A 22,182-nucleotide genomic window follows, 5' to 3' on the forward strand; every position below is an offset into this window, starting at 1 on the left:
CCAGGTGCGGGGAATAACAGAACAGTAATAATAACTATCAGTGACATAGGACTACCGGGGAGACGTCAGAGTGCCTCTGAGGCACCAGGCAGGAGTAACGAGGACACTGAGGAGGTAGAAGTAGTGACTGTGTATATGGGAAGATCACTGCTCCCTGCACACGGCCAGGTGCGGGGAATAACAGAACAGTAATAATAACTATCAGTGACATAGGACTACCGGGGAGACGTGAGAGTGCCTCTGAGGCACCAGGCAGGAGTAACGAGGACACTGGGGAGGCAGCAGCACTGCCACCTCTCAGCCTTGGCGTGTGTGAGTGCGTTACCATGTGTGCGTTACACCGCCTCTTCCTCCTCTGTGTAGCGTTGGACGTTGCGCATTCTGAGCTGGATTTCCACAGTGTCGCTGCGCTCGGTTGGAGAACGTCAGACTTTGTTCCATATGTTTCATGTATTCCTGCATCATATCCCAGCTCCTCGTGACTCCCGGTCTCCTCCGGTACAGGGGTGCAGCGTCCTGATGAGGGAAACGCAATGCTCCAGCATTAGGCAGGAGAACCCAGCGCACGGGAACAAGCAGCATGGCGGGTCCTAATATGTCTCAGCACAAATACAGCGCCAGGTGGTGCATAATATATATATATATCGCTGTGGCTGCAAACGCCGGACTCCGGAAAGGTAAGTACAGAAGAGATGGGTGGAAGATGTGCAGAGTGCACCCCCCCGCCCCCCCCCCCCCCCCCTCCCCGGACCTAGGAGCCCATGTGCAACACACTCACTGCACCATTCTACATGTGTCATTGTGTTCCAGCATCCGGCTGGTGAGCTGCATGAAACGGGTTGCGCTGAGGATCCTGCCGGTCACCATACCGGCCCCGGAATCCTGCCAGTGGCGGGGGGACATGCGCAACGAAGCCCCTTGCAGACTCGCTGCGCTTGCCACAGGCTCTGTTCCCGCTCTATGGGCGGGAAAAGTCCCTGTCAGTCGGTATGCTGACTGTCAGGTTGGTAAGCGGGCGGGATTCCGGCGTCGGCATGGAACCCCACTTTGCTCTACCTCCGCTCCATCACCAGTGTACATGTAACAGTGAGTACGGCTGTACCTGCTATCTATCATTAAACCAACACCACTTAGTACGAGTCATCTGCCGACACCCAGATACACAAGCTACCACCTACCTCACCCTCACCCTGTGTGCCTGCCTGCTCACCCCTGTGCCGCCCCCTTATCCTGACCCTGTGTGCCTGCCTCCTCACCCATGTGCGGCCCTTTACCCTCACCCTGTGTGCCTGCCACCTCACCCATGTGCTGCCCTTTACCATCACCCTGTGTGCCTACCTCCTCACCCATGTGCTGTCCTTTACCCTCACCCTGTGTGCCTGCCACCTCACCCATGTGCTGCCCTTTACCCTCACCCTGTGTGCCTGCCACCTCACCCATGTGCTGCCCTTTACCCTCACCCTGTGTGCCTGCCACCTCACCCCTGTGCTGTCCTTTACCCTCACCCTGTGTGCCTGCCTCCTCACCCATGTGCTGCCCTTTACCCTCACCCTGTGTGCCTGCCACCTCACCCCTGTGCTGTCCTTTACCCTCACTCTGTGTGCCTGCCACCTCACCCATGTGCTGCCCTTTACCCTCACCCTGTGTGCCTGCCACCTCACCCATGTGCTGCCCTTTACCCTCACCCTGTGTGCCTGCCACCTCACCCATGTGCTGCCCTTTACCCTCACCCTGTGTGCCTGCCACCTCACCCATGTGCTGCCCTTTACCCTCACCCTGTGTGCCTGCCACCTCACCCATGTGCTGCCCTTTACCCTCACCCTGTGTGCCTACCTCCTCACCCATGTGCTGCCCTTTACCCTCACCCTGTGTGCCTGCCACCTCACCCATGTGCTGCCCTTTACCATCACCCTGTGTGCCTGCCACCTCACCCATGTGCTGCCCTTTACCCTCACCCTGTGTACCTGCCACCTCTCCCATGTGCGGCCCTTTACCCTCACCCTGTGTGCCTGCCTCCTCACCCATGTGCTGCCCTTTACCCTCACCCTGTGTGCCTGCCTCATCACCCATGTGCGGCCCTTTACCCTCACCCTGTGTGCCTGCCTCCTCACCCATGTGCTGTCCTTTACCCTCACCCTGTGTGCCTGCCACCTCACTGCTGTGCTGCCCTTTACCATCACCCTGTGTGCCTGCCACCTCACCCATGTGCTTCCCTTTACCCTCACCCTGTGTGCCTGCCACCTCACCCATGTGCTGCCCTTTACCCTCACCCTGTGTGCCTGCCACCTCACCCATGTGCTGCCCTTTACCCTCACCCTGTGTGCCTGCCACCTCACCCATGTGCTGCCCTTTACCCTCACCCTGTGTGCCTGCCACCTCACCCATGTGCTTCCCTTTACCCTCACCCTGTGTGCCTGCCACCTCACCCATGTGCTGCCCTTTACCCTCACACTGTGTGCCTGCCACCTCACCCATGTGCTGCCCTTTACCCTCACCCTGTGTGCCTGCCACCTCACCCATGTGCTGCCCTTTACCCTCACCCTGTGTGCCTGCCACCTCACCCATGTGCTGCCCATTACCCTCACCCTGTGTGCCTGCCACCTCACCCATGTGCTGCCCATTACCCTCACCCTGTGTGCCTGCCACCTCACTGCTGTGCTGCCCTTTACCCTTACCCTGTGTGCCTGCCACCTCACCCATGTGCTGCCCTTTACCCTAACCCTGTGTGCCTGCCACCTCACCCATGTGCTGCCCTTTACCCTCACCCTGTGTGCCTGCCACCTCACCCATGTGCTGCTGCCACCTCACCCATGTGCTGCCCTTTACCCTCACCCTGTGTGTCTGCCTCCTCACCCATGTGCTGCCCTTTACCCTCACCCTGTGTGCCTGCCACCTCACTCATGTGCTGCCCTTTACCCTCACCCTGTGTGCCTGCCACCTCACCCATGTGCTGCCCTTTACCTTCACCCTGTGTGCCTGCCACCTCACCCATGTGCTGCCCTTTACCCTCACCCTGTGTGCCTGCCACCTCACCCATGTGCTGCCCTTTACCCTCACCCTGTGTGCCTGCCACCTCACCCATGTGCTGCCCTTTACCCTCACCCTGTGTGCCTGCCACCTCACCCATGTGCTGCCCATTACCCTCACCCTGTGTGCCTGCCACCTCACCCGTGTGCTGCCCATTACCCTCACCCTGTGTGCCTGCCACCTCACTGCTGTGCTGCCCTTTACCCTTACCCTGTGTGCCTGCCACCTCACCCATGTGCTGCCCTTTACCCTAACCCTGTGTGCCTGCCACCTCACCCCTGTGCTGTCCTTTACCCTCACCCTGTGTGCCTGCCACCTCACCCCTGTGCTGTCCTTTACCCTCACCCTGTGTGCCTGCCTCCTCACCCATGTGCTGCCCCTTACTCTCAGGGCACCATGAACCCTTGTTACGTCTCTGCTTGGCATACTATATGTCTCTTGGGGAATGGAAATAAAGTGATGGCAGTAGTGTGTATGTGCAGCAGAGTATCGACACTGAAAGTGCCCATCAAAACTGGTTCCCGCCATCACAGGTCTGTGTTTCTGAAGTGATAGTGACCCTAGTGGGCTGTGGTGGGGGCAGGGTAGGGGGGTTACCCGCAGAGGGTGTGTTGGGAGGTGTATGAGAAGAGAGTAACGCCGGAGAGATACAATGCCAGGTGATCGGGGCGCTATACCTGTCCTGCTGAACGCATCGCTATTACTCCAGTGAGGGAGAGAGCAGGTAACTGGGAGGCGATGATACTTCTGGGGACTATGTGACAAGTCCGGGTGCCTTCCACTGGTGTCACCTGCACAGGCTGTCAGCTGCTGGAGTTGCACAGAGTCTCTCAGGCTTCCTGAAAACAAAAGAAGGAAAAGCAACATAATCAGTCACAGAGAACTTTCTATGTCCATATATATTGTATTTAGAACGTGAAACATCTCAGGTCTTGTGATAGACCACCAGCGATGTAAGTCAGATCCGCTCATTTACAACACAAAGAAAGGATGGGAAGTGGCGGAGAACAGTGTGTATACCATGAGGATACATTGTAAGAGATCTGCCTGTCGTACTTACATTGCTTTCCATTTAACCTCCTTAATGCAGTTCTGTCTTGTAAAAACTCCATTATCTGGTGCCAAGATGACCAACACCATATTGTATCCATCACATACAGAGCCAAAGTGTACCGTACCATACACAAATGGGAGAATAGACACACACCCAATAAACTACAGCAACCGGCATGCTGCCATGATCAGGCGTACAGTATCGGTACACTGGCGCTCATGTACAGGGCGATATGCAATCAGCAAGGAAGCGCATATGAGGTTTTCATACCGAGCATGTGCAGTAAATGTCTATGGTGAGAGGCAGAGGGGGCACAGCCAGAGTACAGTAAATGTCTATGGTTAGAAAGGCAGAGGGGGCACAGCCCGAATACAGTAAATGTCTATGGGTAAAGAGGTAGGGATGGCACAGCCCGAGTACAGTAAATGTCTATGGGTAGAGAGGCAGAGGGTTCACAGCCCGAGTACAGTAAATATCTATGATTAGAGAGGTAGAGGGGGCATAGCCCAAGTACAGTAAATGTCTATGATTAGAGGTAGAGGGGGCACAGCCCAAGTACAGTAAATGTCTATGATTAGAGAGGTAGAGGGGGCACAGCCCAAGTACAGTAAATGTCTAAGATTAGAGAGGCAGAGGGGGCACGTACCGAGTACAGTAAATGTCTATGGGTAGAGAGGCAGGGAGGGCACAGCCCAAGTACAGTAAATGTCTATGGGTAGAGAGGCAGAGAGATCACAGCCCGAGTACAGTAAATGTCTATGGGTAGAGAGGCAGAGGGGGCACAGCCCGAGTACAGTAAATGTCTATGGTTAAGGAAGCAGAGGGGGCACAAACCGAGTACAGTAAATGTCTATGATTAGAGAGGCAGAGAGGGCAAAGTCCAAGTACAGTAAATGTCTATGGTTAGAGAGGTAGATGGGGCACCGCCTGAGTACAATAAATGTCTACGGTTAGAGAGGCATAAGGGGCACAGCCCGAGTACAGTAAATGTCTATGGTTAGAGAGGTAGATGGGGCACAGCCTGTGTACAGTAAATGTCTATGGTTAGAGAGGAAGAGGGGGCAAAGCCCGAGTACAGTAAATGTCTATGGTTAGAGAGGTGGAGGGGGGCAAAGCCCGAGTACAGTAAATGTCTATGGTTAGAGAGGCAGAGAGGGCACAACCCGAGTACAGTAAATGTCTATGGTTAGAGAGGAAGAGGGGGCATAGCCCAAGTGCAGTAAATGTCTATGGTGAGAGGTAGATGGGGCACAGCCTGTGTACAGTAAATGTCTATGGTTAGAGAGGAAGAGGGGGCAAAGCCAGAGTACAGTAAATGTCTATGGTTAGAGAGGTGAAGGGAGGCAAAGCCCGAGTACAGTAAATGTCTATGGATAGAGAGGCAGAGGGGGCACAGCCCGAGTACAGTAAATGTCTATGGTTAAGGAAGCAGAGAGGGCACAAACCGAGTACAGTAAATGTCTATGATTAGAGAGGCAGAGGGGGCAAAGTCCAAGTACAGTAAATGTCTATGGTTAGAGAGGTAGATGGGGCACCGCCCGAGTACAATAAATGTCTACGGTTAGAGAGGCATAGGGGGCACAGCCCGAGTACAGTAAATGTCTATGGTTAGAGAGGTAGATGGGGCACAGCCTGTGTACAGTAAATGTCTATGGTTAGAGAGGAAGAGGGGGCAAAGCCCGAGTACAGTAAATGTCTATGGTTAGAGAGGTGGAGGAGGGCAAAGCCCGAGTACAGTAAATGTCTATGGTTAGAGAGGCAGAGAGGGCACAACCCGAGTACAGTAAATGTCTATGGTTAGAGAGGAAGAGGGGGCATAGCCCAAGTGCAGTAAATGTCTATGGTGAGAGAAGTGGAGGGGAGTACAGTAAATGTCTATGGTTAAAGAGGAAGAGGGGATAAAGCCCGAGTACAGTAAATGTCTATGGTTAGAGAGGTGAAGGGAGGCAAAGCCCGAGTACAGTAAATGTCTATGGATAGAGAGGCAGAGGGGGCACAGCCAGAGTACAGTAAATGTCTATGGTTAAGGAAGCAGAGAGGGCACAAACCGAGTACAGTAAATGTCTATGATTAGAGAGGCAGAGGGGGCAAAGTCCAAGTACAGTAAATGTCTATGGTTAGAGAGGTAGATGGGGCACCGCCCGAGTACAATAAATGTCTACGGTTAGAGAAGCAGAGTGGGCACAGCCCGAGTACAGTAAATGTCTATGGTTAGAGAGGTAGATGGGGCACAGCCTGTGTACAGTAAATGTCTATGGTTAAGGAAACAGAGGGGGCACAACCCGAGTACAGTAAATGTCTATGATTAGAGAGGCAGAGGGGGCACAGTCCAAGTACAGTAAATGTCTATGGTTAGAGAGGCAGAGGGGGCATAGCACGAGTACAGTAAATGTCTATGGTTAGAGAGGAATAGGGGGCATAGCCCAAGTGCAGTAAATGTCTATGGTGAGATAAGTGGGGGGGAGTACAGTAAATGTCTATGGTTAGAGAGGAAGAGGGGGTAAAGCCTGAGTACAGTAAATGTCTATGGTTAAAGAGGTGGAGGGGGGCAAAGCCCGAGTACAGTAAATGTCTATGGTTAGAGAGGCAGTGGGGGCACAGCACAGAGTACAGTAAATGTCTGTGGTTAGAGAGGCAGAGGGGGCACAGACTGAGTACAGTAAATGTCTATGGTGACAGATGCAGTGGGGGCACAGCCCGAGTACAGTAAATGTCTATGGTTAGAGAGGTAGATGGGGCACAGCCTGTGTACAGTAAATGTCTATAGTTAGAGAGGAAGAGGGGGCAAAAGCCCGAGTACAGTAAATGTCTATGGATAGAGAGGTGGAGGGTGGCAAAGCCCGAGTACAGTAAATGTCTATGGTTAGAGAGGCAGTGGGGGCACAGCATCGAGTACAGTACATGTCTGTGGTTAGAGAGGCAGAGGGGGCACAGCCCGAGTACAGTAAATGTCTATGGTTAGAGAGGTAGATGTGGCACAGCCTGTGTACAGTAAATGTCTATGGTTAGAGAGGTGGAGGGGGGCAAAGCCCGAGTACAGTAAATGTCTATGGTTAGAGAGGCAGAGGGGGCATAGCCCAAGTGCAGTAAATGTCTATGGTTAGAGAGGCAGAGGGGGCACAGCCCGAGTACAGTAAATGTCTATGGGTAGAGAGGCAGAGGGGGCACAACCCAAGTACAGTAAATGTCTATGATTAGAGAGGTAGAGGGGGCACAGCCCAAGTGCAGTAAATGTCTATGATTAGAGATGCAGAGGGGGCACAGCCCGAGTACAGTAAATGTCTATGGTTAGAGAGGTAGAGGGGGCACAGCCTGAGTACAGTAAATGTCTGTGCTTAGAGAGGCAGAGGGGGCACAGCCCGAGTACAGTAAATGTCTATGGTGACAGAGGCAGAGGGGGCACAACCCGAGTACAGTAAATGTCAATGGTTAGAGAGGTAGGTGGGGTACAGCCTGAGTACAGTAAATGTCTATGGTTAGAGAGGTAGATGGAGCACCGCCCGAGTACAATAAATGTCTATGGTTAGAGAGGCAGAGGGGGCACATCCCAAGTACAGTAAATGTCTATGGTGAGAGAGGCAGAGAGGGCACAACCCGAGTACAGTAAATGTCTATGGTTAGAGAGGCAGAGGGGGCACAGTCCGAGTACAGTAAATGTCTATGGTTAAGAAAGCAGAGGGGGCACAACCCGAGTACAGTAAATGTCTATGATTAGAGAAGCAGAGGGGGCACAGTCCAAGTACAGTACATGTCTATGGTCAGAGAGGCAGAGGGGGCACAGCCCGAGTACAGTAAATGTCTGTGGTTAGAGAGGTAGAGGGGGCATAGCCCAAGTGCAGTAAATGTCTATGGTGAGAGAGGCGGAGGGGACACAGCCTGAGTACAGTAAATGTCTATGGTTAGAGAGGAAGAGGGGGCAAAGCCCGAGTACAGTAAATGTCTATGGATGAAGAGGTGGAGGGTGGCATAGCCCAAGTACAGTAAATGTCTATGGTTAGAGAGGCAGAGAGGGCACAACCCGAGTACAGTAAATGTCAATGGTTAGAGAGGTAGGTGGGGCACAGCCTGAGTACAGTAAATGTCTATGGTTAGAGAGGTAGATGGGCACAGCCCGAGTACAGTAAATGTCTATGGTTAGAGAGGTAGATGGTGCACCGCCCGAGTACAATAAATGTCTATGTTTAGAGAGGCAGAGGGGGCACATCCCAAGTACAGTAAATGTCTATGGTGAGAGAGGCAGAGGGGGCACAGCCCGAGTACAGTAAATGTCTATGTTTAAGGAAGCAGAGGGGGCACAACCCGAGTACAGTAAATGTCTAAGATTAGAGAAGCAGAGGGGGCACAGTCCAAGTTCAGTAAATGTCTATGGTTAGAGAGGTGGAGGGTGGCAAAGCCCGAGTACAGTAAATGTCTATGGTTAGAGAGGCAGAGATTGCACAACCCGAGTACAGTAAATGTCTATAGTTAGAGAGGCAGAGGGGGCACAGCCCGAGTACAGTAAATGTCTATGGTTAAGGAAGCAGAGGGGGCACAACCCGAGTACAGTAAATGTCTATGATTAGAGAGGCAGAGGGGGCACAGTCCAAGTACAGTAAATGTCTATGGTGAGAGAGGCAGAGAGGGCACAACCCGAGTACAGTAAATGTCTATGGTTAGAGAGGCAGAGGGGGCACAGCCCTAGTACAGTAAATGTCTATGGTTAAGGAAGCAGAGGGGGCACAACCCGAGTACAGTAAATGTCTATGATTAGAGAAGCAGAGGGGGCACAGTCCAAGTACAGTAAATGTCTATGGTTAGAGAGGTGGAGGGTGGCAAAGCCAGAGTACAGTAAATGTCTATGGTTAGAGAGGCAGAGAGGGCACAACCCGAGTACAGTAAATGTCTATGGTTAGAGAGGCAGAGGGGGCACAGCCCGAGTACAGTAAATGTCTATGGTTAGAGAGGTAGATGGGGCACCGCCCGAGTACAATAAATGTCTATGGTTAGAGAGGCAGAGGGGGCACAGCCCGAGTACAGTAAATGTCTATGGTTAGAGAGGTAGATGGGGCACAGCCTTTGTACAGTAAATGTCTATGGTTAGAGAGGAAGAGGGGGCAAAGCCTGAGTACAGTAAATGTCTATGGTTAGAGAGGTGGAGGGGGGCAAAGCCCGAGTACAGTAAATGTCTATGGTTAGAGAGGCAGTGGGGGCACAGCATCGAGTACAGTACATGTCTGTGGTTAGAGAGGCAGAGGGGGCACAGCCCGAGTACAGTAAATGTCTATGGTTAAGGAAGCAGAGGGGGCACATCCCGAGTACAGTAAATGTCTATGATTAGAGAGGCAGAGGGGGCACTGTCCAAGTACAGTAAATGTCTATGGTTAGAGAGGTAGATGGGGTAAAGCCCGAGTACAATAAATGTCTATGGTTAGAAAGGCAGAGGGGGCACAGCCCGAGTACAGTAAATGTCTATGGTTAGAGAGGCAGAGGGGGCACAGCCAGAGTACAGTAAATGTCTATGGTTAGAAAGGCAGAGGGGGCACAGCCCGAATACAGTAAATGTCTATGGGTAAAGAGGTAGGGATGGCACAGCCCGAGTACAGTAAATGTCTATGGGTAGAGAGGCAGAGGGTTCACAGCCCGAGTACAGTAAATATCTATGATTAGAGAGGTAGAGGGGGCATAGCCCAAGTACAGTAAATGTCTATGATTAGAGGTAGAGGGGGCACAGCCCAAGTACAGTAAATGTCTATGATTAGAGAGGTAGAGGGGGCACAGCCCAAGTACAGTAAATGTCTAAGATTAGAGAGGCAGAGGGGGCACGTACCGAGTACAGTAAATGTCTATGGGTAGAGAGGCAGGGAGGGCACAGCCCAAGTACAGTAAATGTCTATGGGTAGAGAGGCAGAGAGATCACAGCCCGAGTACAGTAAATGTCTATGGGTAGAGAGGCAGAGGGGGCACAGCCCGAGTACAGTAAATGTCTATGGTTAAGGAAGCAGAGGGGGCACAAACCGAGTACAGTAAATGTCTATGATTAGAGAGGCAGAGAGGGCAAAGTCCAAGTACAGTAAATGTCTATGGTTAGAGAGGTAGATGGGGCACCGCCTGAGTACAATAAATGTCTACGGTTAGAGAGGCATAAGGGGCACAGCCCGAGTACAGTAAATGTCTATGGTTAGAGAGGTAGATGGGGCACAGCCTGTGTACAGTAAATGTCTATGGTTAGAGAGGAAGAGGGGGCAAAGCCCGAGTACAGTAAATGTCTATGGTTAGAGAGGTGGAGGGGGGCAAAGCCCGAGTACAGTAAATGTCTATGGTTAGAGAGGCAGAGAGGGCACAACCCGAGTACAGTAAATGTCTATGGTTAGAGAGGAAGAGGGGGCATAGCCCAAGTGCAGTAAATGTCTATGGTGAGAGGTAGATGGGACACAGCCTGTGTACAGTAAATGTCTATGGTTAGAGAGGAAGAGGGGGCAAAGCCAGAGTACAGTAAATGTCTATGGTTAGAGAGGTGAAGGGAGGCAAAGCCCGAGTACAGTAAATGTCTATGGATAGAGAGGCAGAGGGGGCACAGCCCGAGTACAGTAAATGTCTATGGTTAAGGAAGCAGAGAGGGCACAAACCGAGTACAGTAAATGTCTATGATTAGAGAGGCAGAGGGGGCAAAGTCCAAGTACAGTAAATGTCTATGGTTAGAGAGGTAGATGGGGCACCGCCCGAGTACAATAAATGTCTACGGTTAGAGAGGCATAGGGGGCACAGCCCGAGTACAGTAAATGTCTATGGTTAGAGAGGTAGATGGGGCACAGCCTGTGTACAGTAAATGTCTATGGTTAGAGAGGAAGAGGGGGCAAAGCCCGAGTACAGTAAATGTCTATGGTTAGAGAGGTGGAGGAGGGCAAAGCCCGAGTACAGTAAATGTCTATGGTTAGAGAGGCAGAGAGGGCACAACCCGAGTACAGTAAATGTCTATGGTTAGAGAGGAAGAGGGGGCATAGCCCAAGTGCAGTAAATGTCTATGGTGAGAGAAGTGGAGGGGAGTACAGTAAATGTCTATGGTTAAAGAGGAAGAGGGGATAAAGCCCGAGTACAGTAAATGTCTATGGTTAGAGAGGTGAAGGGAGGCAAAGCCCGAGTACAGTAAATGTCTATGGATAGAGAGGCAGAGGGGGCACAGCCAGAGTACAGTAAATGTCTATGGTTAAGGAAGCAGAGAGGGCACAAACCGAGTACAGTAAATGTCTATGATTAGAGAGGCAGAGGGGGCAAAGTCCAAGTATAGTAAATGTCTATGGTTAGAGAGGTAGATGGGGCACCGCCCGAGTACAATAAATGTCTACGGTTAGAGAAGCAGAGTGGGCACAGCCCGAGTACAGTAAATGTCTATGGTTAGAGAGGTAGATGGGGCACAGCCTGTGTACAGTAAATGTCTATGGTTAAGGAAACAGAGGGGGCACAACCCGAGTACAGTAAATGTCTATGATTAGAGAGGCAGAGGGGGCACAGTCCAAGTACAGTAAATGTCTATGGTTAGAGAGGCAGAGGGGGCATAGCACGAGTACAGTAAATGTCTATGGTTAGAGAGGAATAGGGGGCATAGCCCAAGTGCAGTAAATGTCTATGGTGAGATAAGTGGGGGGGAGTACAGTAAATGTCTATGGTTAGAGAGGAAGAGGGGGTAAAGCCTGAGTACAGTAAATGTCTATGGTTAAAGAGGTGGAGGGGGGCAAAGCCCGAGTACAGTAAATGTCTATGGTTAGAGAGGCAGTGGGGGCACAGCACAGAGTACAGTAAATGTCTGTGGTTAGAGAGGCAGAGGGGGCACAGACTGAGTACAGTAAATGTCTATGGTGACAGATGCAGTGGGGGCACAGCCCGAGTACAGTAAATGTCTATGGTTAGAGAGGTAGATGGGGCACAGCCTGTGTACAGTAAATGTCTATAGTTAGAGAGGAAGAGGGGGCAAAAGCCCGAGTACAGTAAATGTCTATGGATAGAGAGGTGGAGGGTGGCAAAGCCCGAGTACAGTAAATGTCTATGGTTAGAGAGGCAGTGGGGGCACAGCATCGAGTACAGTACATGTCTGTGGTTAGAGAGGCAGAGGGGGCACAGCCCGAGTACAGTAAATGTCTATGGTTAGAGAGGTAGATGTGGCACAGCCTGTGTACAGTAAATGTCTATGGTTAGAGAGGTGGAGGGGGGCAAAGCCCGAGTACAGTAAATGTCTATGGTTAGAGAGGCAGAGGGGGCATAGCCCAAGTGCAGTAAATGTCTATGGTTAGAGAGGCAGAGGGGGCACAGCCCGAGTACAGTAAATGTCTATGGGTAGAGAGGCAGAGGGGGCACAACCCAAGTACAGTAAATGTCTATGATTAGAGAGGTAGAGGGGGCACAGCCCAAGTGCAGTAAATGTCTATGATTAGAGATGCAGAGGGGGCACAGCCCGAGTACAGTAAATGTCTATGGTTAGAGAGGTAGAGGGGGCACAGCCTGAGTACAGTAAATGTCTGTGCTTAGAGAGGCAGAGGGGGCACAGCCCGAGTACAGTAAATGTCTATGGTGACAGAGGCAGAGGGGGCACAACCCGAGTACAGTAAATGTCAATGGTTAGAGAGGTAGGTGGGGTACAGCCTGAGTACAGTAAATGTCTATGGTTAGAGAGGTAGATGGAGCACCGCCCGAGTACAATAAATGTCTATGGTTAGAGAGGCAGAGGGGGCACATCCCAAGTACAGTAAATGTCTATGGTGAGAGAGGCAGAGAGGGCACAACCCGAGTACAGTAAATGTCTATGGTTAGAGAGGCAGAGGGGGCACAGTCCGAGTACAGTAAATGTCTATGGTTAAGAAAGCAGAGGGGGCACAACCCGAGTACAGTAAATGTCTATGATTAGAGAAGCAGAGGGGGCACAGTCCAAGTACAGTACATGTCTATGGTCAGAGAGGCAGAGGGGGCACAGCCCGAGTACAGTAAATGTCTGTGGTTAGAGAGGTAGAGGGGGCATAGCCCAAGTGCAGTAAATGTCTATGGTGAGAGAGGCGGAGGGGACACAGCCTGAGTACAGTAAATGTCTATGGTTAGAGAGGAAGAGGGGGCAAAGCCCGAGTACAGTAAATGTCTATGGATGAAGAGGTGGAGGGTGGCATAGCCCAAGTACAGTAAATGTCTATGGTTAGAGAGGCAGAGAGGGCACAACCCGAGTACAGTAAATGTCAATGGTTAGAGAGGTAGGTGGGGCACAGCCTGAGTACAGTAAATGTCTATGGTTAGAGAGGTAGATGGGCACAGCCCGAGTACAGTAAATGTCTATGGTTAGAGAGGTAGATGGTGCACCGCCCGAGTACAATAAATGTCTATGTTTAGAGAGGCAGAGGGGGCACATCCCAAGTACAGTAAATGTCTATGGTGAGAGAGGCAGAGGGGGCACAGCCCGAGTATAGTAAATGTCTATGTTTAAGGAAGCAGAGGGGGCACAACCCGAGTACAGTAAATGTCTAAGATTAGAGAAGCAGAGGGGGCACAGTCCAAGTTCAGTAAATGTCTATGGTTAGAGAGGTGGAGGGTGGCAAAGCCCGAGTACAGTAAATGTCTATGGTTAGAGAGGCAGAGATTGCACAACCCGAGTACAGTAAATGTCTATAGTTAGAGAGGCAGAGGGGGCACAGCCCGAGTACAGTAAATGTCTATGGTTAAGGAAGCAGAGGGGGCACAACCCGAGTACAGTAAATGTCTATGATTAGAGAGGCAGAGGGGGCACAGTCCAAGTACAGTAAATGTCTATGGTGAGAGAGGCAGAGAGGGCACAACCCGAGTACAGTAAATGTCTATGGTTAGAGAGGCAGAGGGGGCACAGCCCTAGTACAGTAAATGTCTATGGTTAAGGAAGCAGAGGGGGCACAACCCGAGTACAGTAAATGTCTATGATTAGAGAAGCAGAGGGGGCACAGTCCAAGTACAGTAAATGTCTATGGTTAGAGAGGTGGAGGGTGGCAAAGCCAGAGTACAGTAAATGTCTATGGTTAGAGAGGCAGAGAGGGCACAACCCGAGTACAGTAAATGTCTATGGTTAGAGAGGCAGAGGGGGCACAGCCCGAGTACAGTAAATGTCTATGGTTAGAGAGGTAGATGGGGCACCGCCCGAGTACAATAAATGTCTATGGTTAGAGAGGCAGAGGGGGCACAGCCCGAGTACAGTAAATGTCTATGGTTAGAGAGGTAGATGGGGCACAGCCTTTGTACAGTAAATGTCTATGGTTAGAGAGGAAGAGGGGGCAAAGCCTGAGTACAGTAAATGTCTATGGTTAGAGAGGTGGAGGGGGGCAAAGCCCGAGTACAGTAAATGTCTATGGTTAGAGAGGCAGTGGGGGCACAGCATCGAGTACAGTACATGTCTGTGGTTAGAGAGGCAGAGGGGGCACAGCCCGAGTACAGTAAATGTCTATGGTTAAGGAAGCAGAGGGGGCACATCCCGAGTACAGTAAATGTCTATGATTAGAGAGGCAGAGGGGGCACTGTCCAAGTACAGTAAATGTCTATGGTTAGAGAGGTAGATGGGGTAAAGCCCGAGTACAGTAAATGTCTATGGTTAGAGAGGCAGAGGGGGCATAGCCCAAGTGCAGTGAATGTCTATGGTGAGAGAAGTGGAGGGGAGTACAGTAAATGTCTATGGTTAGAGAGGAAGAGGGGGTAAAGCCCGAGTACAGTAAATGTCTATGTTAGAGAGGTAGATGGGGCACAGCCTGTGTACAGTAAATGTCTATGGTTAGAGAGGAAGAGGGGGCAAAGCCCGAGTACAGTAAATGTCTATGGTTAGAGAGGTGGAGGGGGGCAAAGCCCGAGTACAGTAAATGTCTATGGTTAGAGAGGCAGTGGGGGCACAGCATCGAGTACAGTACATGTCTGTGGTTAGAGAGGCAGAGGGGGCACAGCCCGAGTACAGTAAATGTCTATGGTGACAGAGGCAGAGGGGGCACAGCCCGAGTACAGTAAATGTCTATGGTTAGAGAGGTAGATGGGGCACAGCCTGTGTACAGTAAATGTCTATGGTTAGAGAGGTGGAGGGGGGCAAAGCCCGAGTACAGTAAATGTCTATGGTTAGAGAGGCAGAGAGGGCACAACCCGAATACAGTAAATGTCTATGGTTAGAGAGGCAGAGGGGGCACAGCCCGAGTACAGTAAATGTCTATGGTGACAGAGGCAGAGGGGGCACAGCCCGAGTACAGTAAATGTCTATGGTTAGAGAGGTAGATGAGGCACAGCCTGTGTACAGTAAATGTCTATGGTTAGAGAGGTGAAGGGGGGCAAAGCCCGAGTACAGTAAATGTCTATGGTTAGAGAGGCAGAGAGGGCACAACCCGAGTACAGTAAATGTCTATGGTTAGAGAGGCAGAGAGGGCACAGCCCGAGTACAGTAAATGTCTATGGTTAAGGAAGCAGAGGGGGCACAACCCGAGTACAGTAAATGTCTAAGATTAGAGAGGCAGAGGGGGCACAGTCCAAGTACAGTAAATGTCTATGTTTAGAGAGGCAGAGGGGGCACAGCCCGAGTACAGTAAATGTCTATGGTTAGAGAGGCAGAGGGGGCATAGCCCAAGTGCAGTAAATGTCTATAGTGAGAGAAGTGGAGGGGAGTCTAGTAAATGTCTATGGTTAGAGAGGAAGAGGGGGTAAAGCCCGAGTACAGTAAATGTCTATGGTTAGAGAGGTGGAGGGGGGCAAAGCCCGAGTACAGTAAATGTCTATGGTTAAAGAGGCAGTGGGGGCACAGCACAGAGTACAGTACATGTCTGTGGTTAGAGAGGCAGAGGGGGCACAGCCCGAGTACAGTAAATGTCTATGGTTAGAGAGGCAGAGGGGGCACAGCCCGAGTACAGTAAATGTCTATGGTTAGAGAGGCCGAGGGGGCACAGCCCGAGTACAGTAAATGTCTATGGTTAGAGAGGCTGACAGGGCACAGCCGAGTACAGTAAATATCCATAGGTAGAGAGGCAGAGGTGGCACAGCTCAAATACAGTAAGTGTCTATGGTGACAGAGTTAGAGGGGGCACTGCCTGACTACAGTAAATGTCTATGGGTAGAGAGGCAGAGGGGGCACAGCCCGAGTACAGTAAATATCCATGGGTTGAGAGGCAGAGGGGGCACAGCCCGAGTACAGTAAATGTCTATGGTTAAAGAGGCAGTGGGGGCACAGCACAGAGTACAGTACATGTCTGTGGTTAGAGAGGCAGAGGGGGCACAGCCCGAGTACAGTAAATGTCTATGGTTAGAGAGGCAGAGGGGGCACAGCCCGAGTACAGTAAATGTCTATGGTTAGAGAGGCCGAGGGGGCACAGCCCGAGTACAGTAAATGTCTATGGTTAGAGAGGCTGACAGGGCACAGCCGAGTACAGTAAATATCCATAGGTAGAGAGGCAGAGGTGGCACAGCTCAAATACAGTAAGTGTCTATGGTGACAGAGTTAGAGGGGGCACTGCCTGACTACAGTAAATGTCTATGGGTAGAGAGGCAGAGGGGGCACAGCCCGAGTACAGTAAATATCCATGGGTTGAGAGGCAGAGGGGCACAGCCCGAGTACAGTAAATGTCTATGGGTAAAGAGGCACTCTTACTGTACAGGTGCACCCCCCCCCCCCCACACACACAGCTCTTACTGTACAGGTGCACCCTCCCCACACACATACACACGTCTTGCTGCACAGGTGCACCCTCCCTCCACAACTCTTACTGTACAGGTGCACCCCCCCCCACACACACACGTCTTACTGTACAGGTGCACCCCCCCCCACAACTCTTACTGTACAGGTGCACCACCACACACACACACACACACACACACACACACACACACACACACACACACACAACTCTTACTGTACAGGTGCATCACCCCAAACACGCAGCTCTTACTGTACAGGTGCACCCCCGCTCCACACACACACACAGCTCTTACTGTACAGGTGCACCCCCCCACACACACTTCTCACTGTACAGGTGCACCCCCCCCCCACACACACACACACACAACTCTTACTGTACAGGTGCACAACCCACACACACACACACACACACACACACACACACACACACACACACACACACACACACACACCTCTTACTGTACAGGTGCACCACCCCCCACACACACAGCTCTTACTGTACAGGTGCACCCTCCCCACACACATACACATGTCTTGCTGCACAGGTGCACCCTCCCTACACAACTCTTACTGTACAGGTGCACCCCCCCCCCCACACACACACACGTCTTACTGTACAGGTGCACCCACCCCACAACTCTTACTGTACAGGTGCACCACCACCCACCCACACACACACACACACACACACACACACACACACACACACACACACACACACACACACACCTCTTACTGTACAGGTGCATCACCCCAAACACGCAGCTCTTACTGTACAGGTGCACCCCCCGCTCCACACACACACAGCTCTTACTGTACAGGTGCACCGCCCCCCCCCCCCCCCCCCACACACACACACACACACACACACACACACACACACACACACAACTCTTACTGTACAGGTGCACAACCCACACACACACACACCTCTTGCTGTACAGGTGTAAAACCCTCCCCACACACACAATTTACTATACAGGTGAACCCTTCTCCCTCATCTGCGAGAACATCGGAAATCTGAGTGACCCTCCTGTATAATCAGGCAGCAGAGGCCAGTAAATCTGCATCGGAAGAGGCAGCATCGGATCATCTGCGAGAACATCGGACATCTGAGTGACCCTCCTGTATAATCAGGCAGCAGGGGCCAGGAAATCTGCATCGGAAGAGGCAGCATCGGATCATCTGCGAGAACATCGGACATCTGAGTGACCCTCCTGTATAATCAGGCAGCAGAGGCCAGTAAATCTGCATCGGAAGAGGCAGCATCGGATCATCTGCGAGAACATCGGACATCTGAGTGACCCTCCTGTATAATCAGGCAGCAGAGGCCAGTAAATCTGCATCGGAAGAGGGGCAGCATCGGATCACCTGCGAGAACATCGGACATCTGACTGACCCTCCTGTATAATCAGGCAGCAGGGGCCAGGAAATCTGCATCGGAAGAGGCAGCATCGGATCACCTGCGAGAACATCGGACATCTGAGTGACCCTCCTGTATAATCAGGCAGCAGGGGCCAGTAAATCTGCATCGGAAGAGGCAGCATCGGATCATCTGCGAGAACATCGGACAGCATGGCATCGTTCTCCACCTCTTTCTGCATGTTCAAAAGATCTGAGGAGATGACCAACAGCCCGCGGGGGCGCGCATCGTCGTTGTTATCGTCTGTACACACGGCATTTATTAAACGATGTGTCATTCTAATCAGTCAGAAACGCCCACATGGTTTAAAATATCGTGCCGTGTGTAGGGACCTTAATTCCGCTCTCATGAACATAGAGAAATTGGAGGTATACAGAACTGAGTGTAAAGTCATTGGGAGACTTTTCTTGGGAGACACTGGACGGAGCAGACGTGTCTGGGAGGCTCTTTCCTTTCTCTGTACTCTGCAGTGTTTCACCTGGAGAGCCCCGCACCGGCCCCCTGTTGCTCCTCACCTGTGGCTGCACCTGCTGCTCCGGTCCCCTGCTCTGCTTTAATGATTATCTGTGGGCACGCTCCCTATCCTGCTTGTCCCGACCGCGGCTCTCCACTTCCGTATGACCCCACGGCTCTGATCTGAGGTGACCTAACGTGACCCTGGTGGCTTCTCCTGCTGTCCGCTGGGACCTTCGTTGGTTTCAAGTTTGTCCACGTGGCTCCTCTCCTCCAGGTTCTCCTGCTGGCCATTGGTGCTCACTTACGGTCACCTGGAGCTGCTCCTGGTGCCCCTGAACTGTCTCTGCGTTCTCCAGTGGATGCTTCTACCTGGTTCCTCTGGACACGGACACACACACACACACCACAAACAAACACACACACACACACACACACACACACACACACACACACACACACACACACACACACACACACACACACACACACACACACACACACTCTGCTGGACTCTTTTGCAAATCTGCCCTATTTTGCCCTATGCTGAAACTGCCACCTACGGCCTCTCCTATCTGCTGCCTCATAGACCCCATCATGTACCATGTACTTCTGCCCCACTCTATGCTATACCTCCACTGTTTGCACGCCCTGCCAGCATCACCCTACACAGTATGACAAGATGGCTGCCTTGGACGGTTCCTACGTGGGCAAGATGTCCCTCACGTGGCTGTATTCATACATGGTATATCTTACTACTACACGTGTTAGTAGTTCCCACATATATATGGCTGATCTCCCACAGTATATTCTTCATAGTGTGCCCAACATGGCTGCCTCACCTGGTACGCTCGTGGATGGGATGAACACATGTATCTTGAGGGTTATTTTTGGGACCCTACCTGTAGCTTTAGGACGCAGCAACCACCCCATTCTGTGTCCTCTCATCTAGGCGCAACCTATCCTACCGAGGGTATTCCTACGTAGTGCGCCCAACATGGCTGCCTCACCTGGTACGCTCGTGGATGAGATGAACTAGGACATGTATCTGAGGGTTATTTTTGGGACCCTACCTCTAGCTTTAGGACGCAGCAACCACCCCATTCTGTGTCCTCTCATCTAGGCGCAACCTATCCCACCGAGGGTATTCCTACGTAGTGCGCCCAACATGGCTGCCTCACCTGGTACGCTCGTGGATGAGATGAACTAGGACATGTATCTGAGGGTTATTTTTGGGACCCTACCTCTAGCTTTAGGACGCAGCAACCACCTCATTCTGTGTCATCTTTTCTATGTGCAACCTATCTCACCCAGGGTTATAATGCGTAGTGCGCCCAAAATGGCTGCCGCACCTGGTACCTTTCATGGGTGGAATATACAACCCTGGAAGTTATTACCCAAAATATAAAGTCAAATCCCCCAAGGGAGGGGAAAGAAAAAAATAAATCAGTTTATTGTGCGGTGCACACAACCCAATATCCAATATATTATTACCCAAAATGTCTGCACCAACCCTGCATTATGCTTACAGGGTTTCTGTTACTGTATTACTGAATTATTTGTAGTATGTGCTTTGTTTCTGATGCCTGTAATACATCCTGCTGGAGAAAGAACGCTATATAAATAAAATGATGATAATGATATAAATGCAGGATGACCAGCATAGAGAGCGCTGAGATGTGGCTGCGCTTCATTCTGGATAACAGCGTGGAACGGGCCTGCACACACCTGTGAGGACATCCCCCCGCGGCTCATCACTCACCTGCTTGGTGCAGCCTGTAAGCTGCGTCTGGATCCCATGTTTGGAAGAGACGGGTAAGATATCTCTTGGGGGAATATCCAGGCCGAATCTGTCTGTCACAAGGAATATCCTCTTCATTTAGAAAATGTAGGTATGGCTGCCAGTGGGGCTGCGAGGGATCATTCTGGGGAAACAGGACACTAGTCAGGGGCATACAATAAATCCTAGGTACGGCTCATGCATATCCCGGGCAATCATGTGCTGCAAACCCTCTGCCACTATGAGGGTAAAGAAGTCACTGAGGAGCCTCCACTGTCTCTCTCACAGCCGCCTCCACCCTGATCACCTCTCCTCACAGCCGCCTCCACCCTGGTTACTTCTCCTCACACCCGCCTCCACCCTGGTCACTTCTCCTCACACCCGCCTCCACCCTGGTCACTTCTCCTCACAGCCGCCTCCACCCTGGTCACTTCTCCTCACACCCGCCTCCACCCTGATCACTCCTCCTCATAGCCGCCTCCACCCTGGTAACTTCTCCTCACACCCGCCTCCACCCTGGTCACTTCTCCTCACAGCCGCCTCCACGCTGGTCCCTTCTCCTCACAGCCTCCTCCACCCTGGTCACTTCTCCTAACATACACCTCCACCCTGGTCACTACTCCTCACACCCGCCTCCACCCTGGTCACTTCTCCTCACACCCGCCTCCACCCTGGTCACTTCTCCTCACACCCGCCTCCACCCTGGTCACTTCTCCTCACAGCCGCCTCCACGCTGGTCACTTCTCCTCACAACCGCCTCCACCCTCGTCACTTCTCCTCACACCCGCCTCCACCCTGGTCACTTCTCCTCACACCCACCTCCACCCTGGTCACTTCTCCTCACACCCGCCTCCACCCTGGTCACTTCTCACACCCGCCTCCACCCTGATCACTTCTTCTCATAGCCGCCTCCACCCTAGTCACTTCTCCTCACAGCCGCCTCCACCCTGGTCAATTCTCCTCATAGCCGCCTCCACCCTGGTCACTTCTCCTCACACCCGCCTCCACCCTGGTCACTTCTCCTCACACCCGCCTCCACCCTGGTCACTTCTCCTCACAGCCGCCTCCACCCTGGTCACTTCTCCTCACACCCGCCTCCACCCTGATCACTCCTCCTCATAGCCGCCTCCACCCTGGTCACTTCTCCTCACAGCCGCCTCCACCCTGGTCACTTCTCCTCACAGCCTCCTCCACCCTGGTCACTTCTCCTAACACCCGCCTCCACCCTGGTCACTTCTCCTAACACCCGCCTCCACCCTGGTCACTTCTCCTCACACCCGCCTCCACCCTGGTCACTTCTCCTCACAACCGCCTCCACCCTGGTCACTTCTCCTCACACCCGCCTCCACCCTGGTCACTTCTCCTCACACCCGCCTCCACCCTGGTCACTTCTCCTCACACCCGCCTCCACCCTGGTCACTTCTCCTCACACCCGCCTCCACCCTGATCACTTCTTCTCATAGCCGCCTCCACCCTGGTCACTTCTCCTCACAGCCGCCTCCACCCTGGTCACTTCTCCTCACAGCTGCCTCCACCCTGGTCACTTCTACTCACACCCGCCTCCACTCTGGTCACTTCTCCTCACACCCGCCTCCACCCTGGTCACTTCTCCTCACAGCCGCCTCCACCCTGGTCACTTCTCCTCACACCCGCCTCCACCCTGATCACTCCTCCTCATAGCCACCTCCACCCTGGTCACTTCTCCTCACAGCCGCCTCCACCCTGGTCACTTCTCCTCACAGCCTCCTCCACCCTGGTCACTTCTCCTCACAGCCTCCTCCACCCTGGTCACTTCTCCGCCTCCACCC

General features: G+C 52.2%; 1 protein-coding gene across 1 annotated transcript in view; it reads right to left on the reverse strand.

Moving 5' to 3' along the window:
- Positions 1 to 22,182, reverse strand: part of LOC135035813 (uncharacterized protein KIAA2012-like) — a gene marked incomplete at its 3' end in the record, with an annotated part of 134,927 nt that overhangs the window by 9,065 nt on the left and 103,680 nt on the right. Inside the window, exons 3-5 of the mRNA XM_063954371.1 lie at positions 20,357 to 20,519; positions 3,705 to 3,866; positions 326 to 516 (exon numbers count right to left, since the gene is read on the reverse strand). Of these exons, the coding sequence (XP_063810441.1) occupies positions 326 to 516; positions 3,705 to 3,866; positions 20,357 to 20,519 (516 nt within the window). The remainder of the gene's footprint in view (positions 1 to 325; positions 517 to 3,704; positions 3,867 to 20,356; positions 20,520 to 22,182) is intronic.

Source organism: Pseudophryne corroboree, unplaced genomic scaffold (genome assembly GCF_028390025.1).
Source record: "Pseudophryne corroboree isolate aPseCor3 unplaced genomic scaffold, aPseCor3.hap2 scaffold_612, whole genome shotgun sequence".
Lineage (NCBI taxonomy): Eukaryota > Metazoa > Chordata > Amphibia > Anura > Myobatrachidae > Pseudophryne > Pseudophryne corroboree.